This window comes from Corvus cornix, chromosome 8 (assembly GCF_000738735.6).
Source record: "Corvus cornix cornix isolate S_Up_H32 chromosome 8, ASM73873v5, whole genome shotgun sequence".
Taxonomy (NCBI): domain Eukaryota; kingdom Metazoa; phylum Chordata; class Aves; order Passeriformes; family Corvidae; genus Corvus; species Corvus cornix.
Genome location: NC_046338.1, coordinates 26,681,049 through 26,693,057, shown reverse-complemented (window position 1 = coordinate 26,693,057; position 12,009 = coordinate 26,681,049). Strand labels below are relative to the sequence as shown.

Below are 12,009 nucleotides of genomic sequence, written 5' to 3'. Positions count from 1 at the left end.
CAGTTCATTACAGTGTTCCTGCACAGATGAAGACAGTAAAATCAGGGTACAAGCCACATGCTTTTATCTGCTTGTGCCCTCATCTCTGCTCCTTAAGTCAAGGGAACAGAAAAATACTGCTTTGTTAGCAATTCTAGAAAATGCCAGCTAAGTCCCAGATGCATATTTATGACATTACAGAGAGGTCACAGGGCCTTTGAGACTTAATGGCTGCTGTATAGTCGGATTTTCCTCTATTTGGAGGTACACAGTGCAACACACTGTCAGCTTGCACCATAATCCCATCCCCATTCTCTAAGTTTTGGAATGTATATAAACAGAATACTGTCCCCATGCCTGCCCTACTGTCTCATGCAGCTGTTGACATGTTCTCTCAATGTTTATGTGTAAAAACAAAAGTGCTGGAAAACAACCTCTCAGGAAAACACTGAGGATTGTTCTCCAGCCTGGGGGTGCTCCACCAGGAACAGTCAACTCTTTGTCAGGGAGGTCAGCTGGAACATACAAACTCACTGGGGGTTTGTTCTGGGCCTCTCTGCTTCAGAAACCAAATGAGAATCCACTGTGGGCTTGTCTTTTTCTACAGTTATTGCCCCTCTTCCAAGGTAATAATTCTCAGTGCTCACCATTGGGGTAAATTTGTGGAGATTTGCCAAACTATTGTTGCTGAGTATTATTTTTCATATGGCCTTTTCTACTCTAGAGGTGTTCATCCATCTGGGGTGACAGGGTAAGGTGACAGCTCACCTTACACCAGCCCCTGCCTTTGCATGTCTGTAGGTCCTGAGCAAAGACCAAGCACCTTCTGCTCCTCCTAACACTCTTCTGATGTTGCTGTTTGACCCAAGCAGAGCACAGGTAAAATGGAGAAACATTTTACTCCATAAAATAAAAAGTACAAAGCATGCAGAGAACTCGTTCCGCATTTCAGGCCTCAGCCTGTTCTAATAAATTCCAGTAGTAAATTACTCTGTACACCACCGTCTTCCGTGGCTCTGGAGAGATTTGTAGCTTTAGAGGTAAATTCACAATTGCTATTTGGCATGATTTTACTTCCGTTTTCAGAACAGGAGTGTATCACACAGCATCCTGATGAAGTTCCCTGCAAGCAAAGTGTGTTTTTTCCTGTTAAAAGTCATTCCCAGCTATTGATGTCAAATGTCCCTGAGAGCTTAGCTGAATTAGGCTGCAAGGAATTTGCACAAACCATGACAAACTGGGAGGTGCTCTCAGAATACAAACTGTAGAGTTTAATCTGCCCTATTGTGCTGGTACCGAACTATGTCTGGAGATGCAGCTAGTTAAATGAAGAGCCCAGCTTCGCTGTGTGTATTATAAGCAGGACAGGATTTCACAATAGCTTTGTATAACCCCTTTGTGCAGATATCCAAGGGCTAAGAGGGCTGATTAGCCTCAAATACCACTCAGAACTGCCAGCCATCAGAGAACACTGCCTGTCTTTCATAACATGCCAGCAAAAATCTCGTGAGGATGGTCTCAGCAGAGTGTGCAGCCAGATTTCTACCTACCCTTTATCCCTAGGGTAAAAAGGAAAAGCTGGCATTCTGTATTGCACCACTCTCCTGTAATCCAAGTCAGGGAGGGGGGAGACATGTTATTTATGTGAAATCCTTTCTCCCAAAGCACAAAACCTGCCACTGACCCTGACATAAGTGGGCACACAGCCATGGCAAACAGGGGAAGTTACACAAGGGTGCAAAACTGTTTACAGAGCCAGATCACACACTAGTCCCAGTGCTGCCTCGTGGGTAGTAGGTGGGGCTTTTGGCATTTGCGTGGGGGCTCTCCAATGAGACCCAGAACAGGACAAGGCTCCAGCCTTCTGGTTTTCATAACACTGGCCCCCTCCAGTAGGGCTGAGGCACGGGAGGAGCCTGCCCAAACTCAAATAAACTGACATGCAGCATCTCATGAGGATGTGCAGTCTCCACAGGACACACTGCAACAGCTCGGACAAGGACAGCTGAAACTGTAAGTATGTCTACCTCCTCCACTTCCTCAATAGCCCTAGTAGTTTGTGGAGTGGCATGTTCGGGCTGCATTTACTTGTGCTAGCAATGGAACCTGCTGCCTGTCCCTTTGGTTCATGTGTTAACAGCCACAGAAAAAACCCAAACACCCTATAGACATATTTATATGAATCGATGGACATTTCAAGGTTCAGCTTTCCTGTACATCTAAAAAGAATTCAGCTGTATCTTTCCCATCCCAAGGCATTGTTCTGTGTAATTAAAAAATATTTCTAACATGCAGTCACTGACAGTACTGGCCATAAAGTTATAAAATCCAGAGCTGTGAGGTGTACCCAGTAATTAAGGAAAGGTGTGTTGGGAAGGGGACGGAATTAGCCAGTAAAGAGAAAGCAGCTCGTTCAGTAGTTAATAAAAGTGTTAAGCAGCATCTTTGTCTTTGAAATGGCAATAAATCGTTGTAGGAAGTTTCACTGTAATTGCTTGTACTTGCTTCTAATTATATGCATTCCTGCTTTATTATGCTTTGTTGATTTGTAAATACCATGGACAAAGTCTGTTAATAGAGTACAACTGTGCAGCACTCCCTGGTGACCATCATTCTGGTCAGGTCTGCTGGAGATTATGTACCTTCAGGCTGGAGAAGGGAACAGCACCTGCCTTTACTACTGGCAGCAGTATCCTGCTGTTTGATTCTGACCTTCCCTTGATCCATGGTGACAACTGAAGGAGCTGCTGGAAAAAGCTCAACACTCAAGTGGCTCCATATACTACTTATTTTAGCCACCCCTAGGCAGGGTATGGAAGGGGATTAATAGAATTCAACACTAGTCCAGATATTGCAAGACAATGGAACAGGCAAGAAAGTAGTTAAGTAGCACAAGGCAGTTGATTTTACAGAACTCACATTGTTACCCAAGAAATAGGTAATTAAGTTATAGTCTGAGAAGACAACATTCTATGACCTAAGAATCCAGATAATCACTGAATTCTGCGCTCTCTGTAACATGAAGGGCAAAGGACATTGGAATGTAACAGAAGGCCAAGACTGTCAGAATACAGGTAATACACTACAGTCTGCCTGGTTAACAACAGAAGTCATCTATGAAGGCCACTAAAATCTCAGCATTTAACCAGGCATGATTATTTCAACGGTGGTTTTGAATATTTTCACTTGCTTTGTTTGGGACAGTGCTTTTAAGTTTTTGCCTTTTTCCCTCCCATGTGAAGGCTACAGAGAAAAATAGTTAATTCATTCATAAATGCAGAAAATCTCATTTATCCACAGGATTTTGAGGCTAAAGGCCTTTAAGAAAGTCATCAGCTATCATGAGAGGCCAAATAAAGTTAAGGGCACAGTCAACACCAGATCACTCACCACACCACTATTGCCTTTTCATCCAGGAGCGATTAGACTGAAGTGAAATCCTTTTGACTTACGGATTTCTACAAAATGCCCACTTGCAGAATCTCACTTTACTGTCAGGAAATACCTTTGTCATGGAGAAGCAAGGGCAGCATATCCTGAAAGAACACTTCCTCCAGTAGAAGTAGGTTCTTGGTCCTGGTGCTCTGTTTCTGCAGGGCTAAAAGGATTTCAGCCTTTTTTCAGGCCTTGCACCAGTTCAGCGACAACTGAAAAGCCCTAGTGCCATAATAATTTAAGAGATGCCAAAGAACTGTGTCTGCCTTCCAGCTCTGGCAAGATGATCAAGTCCTTCAAGCAAACATTTCTGTCCCTGGACCTGCAGTCCCCTCGGTGGAGCTCAGCAGAGGCAATGGTAACTGCAATAGTCCTTATACGCCGATTTGGAAAAAGTAGCTACTAATTTCAGTGAACACCCAGCTGATGGTTACCGTGACTTTTGCTACCTTTCAGGTGAAGGACTATGAACTGCGTCAGTATGAGACAGCAAAGTGGGTCAGCACAGTCATTAGGGGAGAAACCCAGAAGGAAGCAATGCGCCAGGGCTTTTGGAAACTCTTCCACTATATCCAGGGAAAGAACGAAAAAGGTAGGACATGCTGGTTTTGAATGGCAAGTAGCTAATGAACACAAATAGTAATGAAGAGTAAAGGAGCTGGGAGATGCAGCTTTGACAACTAGTTTTCCTTTCCTCTAGAAATGAAGATTGATATGACTGTGCCAGTGACCTGCCTGGTAAAATCAGGCTGCACAGACTTCAAGATTTCTTTCTTTGTGCCATTTGAACACCAGGACTACCCCCCCCAGCCCACTGACTCTGATGTGTTCATTGAGGAACGGAAGGCAACAGCTCTCTTTGTCCGGTAAGCAAAACCAGCACAGCTGACACCAGATGAACTCAGGTCAGTAGCTACCCCTCATTTAAGTGTGGGCTATGCTTTCTTAACAGATGACTAAGTGTGGATAGACCCTGCTGTTCAGAGCCTTAATTGCTAAAATCCAACCATTAGGAAATCTTATGGTTGGGTGGCTTACCACAAAGAAAGTGAAGTGACCAAGTTGTGATACATGGGTTTTTTAGCAAACATTTGAAAATTGCATTGCATTTCATAGATGCAGCCTCCAGAATCATCTTCTGAAAAGTTTGTCCTACAGACCATCTAAACCACTCTCCCAGCACCCTTTAGCTGTAGTCCTGAACCGCCACAATATATGTTTGGCAGGTGTTACAGGAAAAGCACCCCAAGCAACCCTCAAGCCATGTTAACACTCTCAAGAAGCAAAGTCAACTTGGGTGTTGGGTTGTTTTAAATATTACCTTTGAAAACAGCAAAAATACCTACATGTTGCCTGAGTCTTGGTTCTGCATGGGTAATCTACTAACTACAAACTGCATCACAAGTGCTCAAACTTGCTTTGCAAGTCTGAGGTTTCCACCTATGAAAATTAAAGCCAGGGGCTTGAACCAAAAAACCTGCCTTTTTCACTTCTTCAGGTCCTTCGGTGGATTCGCCTCCCCAGAGAAATATGCTGAGGAAGCAGACACCTTGGCCAGAACCTTAAGAAACAGAGGCCAACCATTCCACGAAGACTTCTTCTATACTGCGGGCTATGACAGTCCCTTCAAGCTCTTCAACAGGCACAATGAAGTGTGGTATTTTAAAAAGTAACATGATGGGGGAATATTAAGAGGCTACCAATCTGCTCTGGATGAAAACAGACCTTATTAATAGCTTTTGCTTTAGTGCAGAAAAGATTTAATTTGCATGTGGACACAATGTTTAATTTATTTTCTCCAGGATGAAATACTATTCTGGCTAAAAACATGTCAAAATGTAATTCAAGATCATACCAGGTGGAATGGGCAGGAAATATAACATACTCCTCTTGTTGAAAGGTTCTAGGCAACTCTAATAATCTGAAAATAATCCCGCTGAAGTTTGGGTATCTAGCTTTACTTCTCATTAGAAGTGCTACAGCACTAACTGAAGCATTACGGAAATCGAGTTCTTCATAACTAATTTTCCTCATATTGACATCACCCCTGAGATCAAGGAGGAATTTAAATGAAACTTTAGAGAAGAAAGCTTCCACTAATGAGTGGAAGCAGAAACATCTTAGCAGGCCTTAGTAACTCATAAGAAGTAACTGTTGTTAATTAGCATAGCAAAATCTCCGCACTCTTCACTGATCTTTTTTACCCCCTCACGAACACCAAACATTGTGTTGCTTAAATTCCAGAACCCTTGGAAAAGGGTTACCAACTCCAAGCTGTACATGTTCTGAGATTTGCACCTGAACACGTAATACCAGGATTACTGGTGACCTATTATTTCAGTAGCAAATACACAAGTACTAAGCTTAGCTCTCACCTAAAACACTTGAACTACTCCTTTAATTATTTAGCTTTCTCCAGATACAGGTATTGCTCAGATCACCTGCAGCCTGCACACCAGCAGTATTTGACAGTTAACCTACTTTAGTCTCTGCTCTAAATTAAGCATTTTAAATTTTATTATAGTAGCCTGGATCTGTTTTACATCAAGTTGTTCCAGCCAGAAAGGAGGTCACAACACCAGGTAGAGTTTGCAGATTTTTATTGGCTCCAACCAGTGTCAGGCAAACATTATCAGTGAGGTGAAAACACATCAGCTTTTCTAATGCTGTTCATGCAAGTGTAACCCATTTATCAGCAATGTTCCACCTATTAAGACAGACATAAGAACCACTGTCAGGTACCAAACCAGCACAACACACTTTGCTGGGAACATCTCAGACCTTAGAATTTCATCTCTGTTCAGTGAGAGAGTTCAAGCTAAGGTTATCATCACTTGTTCCAACAAATACATTTCATTATTACAGCAGTTACACTCACTTTCTCAATTCTTCATACATTAGTTTCAGAGTTTTGCCTCTTCACCTAAATCAAGAAAACACAGTTAGCATATGCAGCAGCACAACTGCTAAAATCTCCACAACAGCTTCGTAACCTCAGATGGAAAAGGAACGGAAAGGGTAATATCACTGTAACTCATTTGGCAGAATCAATTTCATCAGTGGCTACAAATATGCCCAAAAGTTTTTAATACAATTTATCTGTTGTGTGGACTTACCCAGTGGGGCTGCAGACAGCACAATCCCTTCCTGAGGAAGAAAGAAGTACTTTCAGAGTTAACAGACAGCAGCACTATATGCACAGTTTATTTATCTATGAATTTCTATTCACCAAACTATTCTATCTAGAAGGAAACTGACTTTCAGCTGGCATCTTACGAGTTCAACTTCCAACACCCAAATAGGATGCACAAAGCTTACAAATCCTAACTCGAAATACAGAATTACTAACATTGGAAGAATCAGGGAAAAGTAAAAAGCTACTACTTTGCAATACTCTCTCTCCCAGCGTTGTATTTCATGATTTTAAATACCTGAAATACAAGTCCCATAGGTTTTCAAAATGGCTTGAATCTTTGTGAGAGCCAGTTTGGAAACAAGTCTGTACAGCAATCATCTAGAGCTAAATTTGTGTAGAGCCAATATAAAGATTAGTAGTAAAAACTGCTGAGAAGTGACAGCCACAACACACAGGTTTTTTATTTTAATTCCAGAGTGCAGTGTTACAGTGGTGTCCACAGAGCAGCCAGATACCATAAAGGGACAAATCAGGTATCCTATAGGACTAGTTTTAGGTACCACTATCTAAGCATTCAGCACAAAGACAATATTCCGGGAATTATTAAACCCCATGTCCTCTACACTTACCTCAGATACACCCATCTTGTTTCTCACACAAACTCCATGCAAGTTTCACCCTGTAGAGAAGTGAAATTGTACTAACACACTCTTGGCAGTGATTTTAGACTGTGATTGTGGGTACTGTTTCAGCACAAGAGTTTTCCTCAGCCTCTTTCAGAGAGATTCCCATTGCTTAGAATTCATCACAAACAGTACATGCTTAGAGAAGCTTAATGTTATATCACTTGTTTCTCCTTAGAGGGATCTGACCTTAGAATTTCAGACCTTACTCCCAATGACACCTTCATTCACTCTGAGAGCTCTGATCTAGCCATCAAGATAAAACAATTCACCACATAAGCATTCAAGATCAGTGCTACTGCCTGAAAGAGTCCACTAAATTTAAACAGCAAAAAGTTTAATAGCAAATAATTGTACTGCATTTGCTCAGCCCAGAACATGTGGCAACCTGGTAGCAGACCTTGTCTTATCAAGTAGGAATTCAAGTAGTCCATGGCAGCTATACATTTAAAATGGTCCCCACTATTTCTTTTTAGTCACAGAAAGCACCTTGGGTGAGTGAATCCTGCAGGCTGCTGGAAAAATCTGTGGGCTTTTTTTTACCTGGTTAAGGTAAAAAAATCATCAAGAACTCTGCTTAATGCTGCAGCTACATGGTAAAGCCCAGGATCAAGCAACTTCCCCATTCCCTGCATCACAGTTCTAAACAGTCACACTCACGTGTTAGCAACTTACTTTTGCTGGCATCACTTCCCAGCTCCATCACACCTGGAACAAAGCAAACTATCAGGACAGTACAAAAACAAGCACAGGAGGATGAAATCCAAGTCAGGTGCCTGCAGTCAGATAGAGCTAATTACAGACCTCCATGATTGAAGTCAAGGCAGTCATATCTCATCACACAGGCAGTTTACACTGTCAGCCCCTGCACAGCCCTGCTATAGGGCTAGGCTGCTATGGGCAAGAGAGCAAATACTCAATTAGTGTTATCAGAGCCAATTCAAGAGCTCACAGTGAAGAGTTTAGTACACACCTGTCAAGACTGGGCTCCAGCCAGCAGACCCCCTTTAAAACATCCTCCTGTTTTGGCTGAAATGCAAGCCACAGCCAATGGGCCCCTTTTGCCCCTAGGTGACAAGCAGTTAAATACTTAACTTACGGGCATCCGTTGAAATCCTAATACTTGGGAAGCTAAAACAAGTACTTACCTTACAATGAGAAATATTTGGAAGCCTGCAAAGAAAAATTTGCTATTACGCAGGGTCCAGCAGGAAGTTACAGCATAAGAACAGTTCCAGTAAAATACTGTATCAGTTTGGTCAAGTTTTATCCTCATGGGGATCAGAGACCTGATTCAACATCATTTACAGTAGGCTGCAACACTCCCATCCCCTTCTGAAGGCAGGGTGTAAAGCCATTTCCCAGCACTCTTTAATACTGTGAGATGTTCATTCTCCAACTCCAGAGCATGCTGAAATTGCACGAAGGAGCAAACCTCACAGTTGCAGAGTTCAGTAATGTGAGCTGATGCACAACTTGGTTGCACAAAGTTTCAGACACCAAATTCACAGTACTGCCGCATTCACCATTTAGTTTTAACAGGAAAATTCCAGAGATCCTTAAAACACTACAATTATTTCATGCTCTTATCATGAAACACAGGACCCTGAAGGCACACTTACAGTACTTATATTTGCCTCACACTTTCCAAAAACAAAATTAATTCACAAACATCTCCAAAAGCAAACTCCCAAACACAAATGCACCACAGACAAAAGTAGCATCCATCTTTAAAGGTTTATTAGTTACCTTCAATTAGGAAGGCATTGTCTTCACCAACATCAGTAACAGGTGAAATAGTTTTTCACACAAAAGGAATGGGGCTCCTCTGTCCACAACAGCCTGCAAAGCAACAAAACGCTTTTAGAACCTGGAGCACTAACACCTAATTAACCTTATTCTGCTATATTTTGTGTTTGACTTCACAACTATATCCTACTCTCTTTCTATTCATCCTACTAAATTTTTTATGTTTAACCCACTTACTGGTCTTCTGAGATAAATTTTCAAAACGCATTCATGGAGCAAAAGAAAGTGTTTCACCTTCAGCTTCCCATATGATTTGTTTGAAGTAGCCTAAGCTACAGGAGGCTGCATCAGACAGGAGGCGAAAGACAGTAACTGTGATCACCACGAGTCATCTGCTGAACTATGCAGTCATCACACAGCAGCCTTTTCAGACAGCAGGGATGAAATGGAGTTTTCACAGATGCCAGCAGTGCAGTATTTACCTCGTATCAGCTTGTAGCTTAATCTCCCAGTGCCTGCAACAATAGAAAACAGAATCAGATCCCTTCAGCCTTTGTGGCCAAGCCCACAAGTCTCCTACTGAGAGACCACAAAAGCCAGATACATCAGATAGGGGCGAAGGACAGAAGTGTTCATCACAGGATATTCTGCTGAACTATGCCATCATCACTGTATCCGCTTTGGAATCATAGTACCAAGCAATCGCCTCTTGTGACTGCTTTGGCAAGTAAATTTTCCCAATAATAAAAAAAAATATTTAAAAGTTTGAATACTAGCAAGTATAAATTGTTTCTGGTCTTAGTGGAAATTAATCGTAAAACACATCCCATCCTTCCTACTGCAGTGTTTCAACAGCTCTGTGGAATAAACCTCTACATAAAGTACATATTTCTTACCAGGTGATGTTCCTTCTGCATATCTCTCAAGTGCAAGATTCAAATCCTGGAAGAAAAAAAACTTGTGGATAGTATATTCAGCAGTCAAAGCATCAAGGGGAATTCTAAGTTGTTGTGCCTCAGAAAACTGTTATGGTGGTTAAAGTGCTCATCACTCCCTTGGTCAAGAGTAGCAAATAAGTGTCATCACTGTGGCACCAGAGGGATAGCTTTGTTTAAAGAATTAAGCTGCTTTCTGATATTATCAGAGCAGAAGATGCTGTTTAGACAAATGGTAAGCACCTTTTATGTTCGATTTTCAAGAATCACTTTTTTTTTACCTTGGGAAGAAGTAATATCAAGTCTCCACATTTGGGGGCAGATCTGGAAGAGATAAAAGAGTTGGGAGATTTTTGCAGAACTAGGGAGCTTCTCTGGCAATCACACTAAGCACATTAGAAAGCCTCAGCATGGAGTTTTCAGAAATCACTTCTGTCCACTACTCTTACACTGAAACCATCATAGGCTTTGGGATTTACTTAACATCAATCCCCATAGTTACGCATTTTCTACAACATACTTCAGGAAGTTTTTCCAAAACATTATTGCTGTGACCAAAGAAACAGCAGTAATGAAGGAAAAAAGGAATCTGGGGGTACTCTTGCAGTCTGGTTGCAGGATGAGCAGTGGTTCATAAACAACAGGAGCCTTATAAACACTCTCCAGGACAAATACTACAGGGAATGCCTGAATTACAACTTCTGATCCTGTAACTCCCTGATACAATAGTACTCCAGTCCAGTTAGTGTACACAAATTCAACATTTGTTAATTTAAACTCTGTATTTCAGGAGCAACATTTACCTGTACTGAAGCCACAAGAAGGAAGAGTGTAGCTGATACATGTTGAACTGAAAACAAGAAAGCATATTAGCACATTCCAAAAAGGATGTGATATTTACAAATATTACTGTGAAAAATCCAAGCAACATCCAAAATACTTTGACTATTAAGCTCTTCCCTGATGCAACCTAGATTTCGGCTCTTTGAAGAAATGAGGCCACAAAAAGTAATTGCTATTATGTATTTTTAAGCAGGACATGATCACTAAACTACTTTGTTTTCTACAGCTTCGATTCTGGTGTATAATTACCGTGTCAGCCGGGCAGGCATGAACTTTGGCTGCTTAGAAAGGCCCACGTGGTGTCTCAGCCACCCTGGACAGGCCACCATAAGTATTCCAAGCCCAGCTCAGATATGTTGGCATTCATCACCCTCTCAGATGTCCCTACCAACATAGTTTTCATCACGTGCAGGGCATATGGAAGTGAGCCATTTCTCTTTAAACGTGCTGAGTTAAGACCCACAAGGACCACGGAGTCCAACTCTTACACTTGTACAGGACTATGGCCAAGAGTCACCACGCATGCCTGAGAGCACGGTCCGGTCCAAGTGCTTCTCAAAGCCTGACAACCTTGGAGTGTGAAGGCAATCCTTAACCTTTCTACACTGTATGCACATCCCAGCTGTTCAGGGATCCTTACTCCTTCCGTAACGCTACTACTGCATTTCACACAACGTTTCCCATTTAGCTGCAAAAACAACCTCCTTAAAGCCCAGTGCAGTTAAAAAAATCCAAACCTACAAAAACCAAGACCTATTGGTTGTAGCCACCGCGGGCACGTGACCTCGCCATATTCCACGACCACATCTTACGCGTAACACGCTAGTAGGCAAGACCCCGTAACTTAACGCCTGAGGTATTACCCCGGGGCGTTACCCTCTCAAACTCGTGTGGGGCTCTATGGGACCCTCCTCACACATCCCCAAGGCCGCCATGAGGTAGAACCCCCGGCGGTCTAGGCGGCGGACCGGGCCCGGGCCCGGCCGCGCAATCCACTTCAATCCTCCCTCGCCACCTACCATCGGCGACCCACCCACACCCGTGGGGCCCCCGGGCCATCCCCTGGAGCGGTACCACCGGACCCCGGGCGGGGAATTGCCCCCCACTCACCGGCGGGACCGCGCAAAAGACACCCACCTCTCAATACCGCCGCGATCAAAAAGGGGAGACGCCTCTCTGCGCGTCCGTTATATAGCACAGGTCACGTGGTGCGGACGCGGCCACACCCACCGGGGCGGGGGCACACGGG

At 42.9% G+C, this 12,009-nt stretch overlaps 1 protein-coding gene, 1 long non-coding RNA gene and 7 other non-coding genes across 13 annotated transcripts; 1 reads left to right on the top strand and 8 right to left on the bottom strand.

Annotated features, from left to right (window-relative positions):
- The first annotated feature begins 1,752 nt into the window (after positions 1-1,752).
- On the top strand, positions 1,753-5,355 carry HEBP2 (heme binding protein 2). Its single transcript, XM_010406376.3, has 5 exons — positions 1,753-1,992; positions 3,688-3,772; positions 3,871-4,006; positions 4,115-4,280; positions 4,913-5,355. Exons 2-5 carry the CDS (start codon positions 3,698-3,700, stop codon positions 5,085-5,087), a joined length of 552 nt encoding a protein of 183 aa, XP_010404678.1. The 5' UTR covers positions 1,753-1,992; positions 3,688-3,697; the 3' UTR covers positions 5,088-5,355.
- Positions 5,356-5,997: 642 nt separating this feature from the next.
- On the bottom strand, positions 5,998-11,959 carry LOC104693625. Of its 5 annotated transcripts, XR_005602487.1 has the most exons (12): positions 11,898-11,959; positions 10,721-10,767; positions 10,199-10,241; positions 9,879-9,924; positions 9,465-9,497; positions 8,983-9,075; positions 8,382-8,406; positions 7,909-7,941; positions 7,180-7,229; positions 6,531-6,561; positions 6,293-6,337; positions 5,998-6,121 (listed from the first exon to the last, which is right to left on the bottom strand). It is a non-coding gene; the product is annotated as an uncharacterized LOC104693625 (long non-coding RNA). The 5 variants fall into 5 exon arrangements; XR_005602485.1 differs by having other exon boundaries at positions 5,998-6,337; XR_005602484.1 differs by having other exon boundaries at positions 5,998-6,561; positions 11,898-11,958.
- Positions 6,405-6,479, bottom strand: LOC120410432. The gene has a single exon (XR_005602564.1). It is a non-coding gene; the product is annotated as a small nucleolar RNA SNORD47 (small nucleolar RNA).
- On the bottom strand, positions 7,292-7,367 carry LOC120410426. The gene has a single exon (XR_005602558.1). It is a non-coding gene; the product is annotated as a small nucleolar RNA SNORD79 (small nucleolar RNA).
- Positions 9,322-9,407, bottom strand: LOC120410436. Its single transcript, XR_005602568.1, has one exon. It is a non-coding gene; the product is annotated as a small nucleolar RNA snR60/Z15/Z230/Z193/J17 (small nucleolar RNA).
- LOC120410435 lies at positions 9,580-9,660 on the bottom strand. Its single transcript, XR_005602567.1, has one exon. It is a non-coding gene; the product is annotated as a small nucleolar RNA snR60/Z15/Z230/Z193/J17 (small nucleolar RNA).
- Positions 9,994-10,075, bottom strand: LOC120410425. The gene has a single exon (XR_005602557.1). It is a non-coding gene; the product is annotated as a small nucleolar RNA SNORD24 (small nucleolar RNA).
- Positions 10,319-10,385, bottom strand: LOC120410439. Its single transcript, XR_005602571.1, has one exon. It is a non-coding gene; the product is annotated as a small nucleolar RNA SNORD75 (small nucleolar RNA).
- LOC120410434 lies at positions 11,099-11,177 on the bottom strand. The gene has a single exon (XR_005602566.1). It is a non-coding gene; the product is annotated as a small nucleolar RNA SNORD74 (small nucleolar RNA).
- Positions 11,960-12,009: the final 50 nt, after the last annotated feature.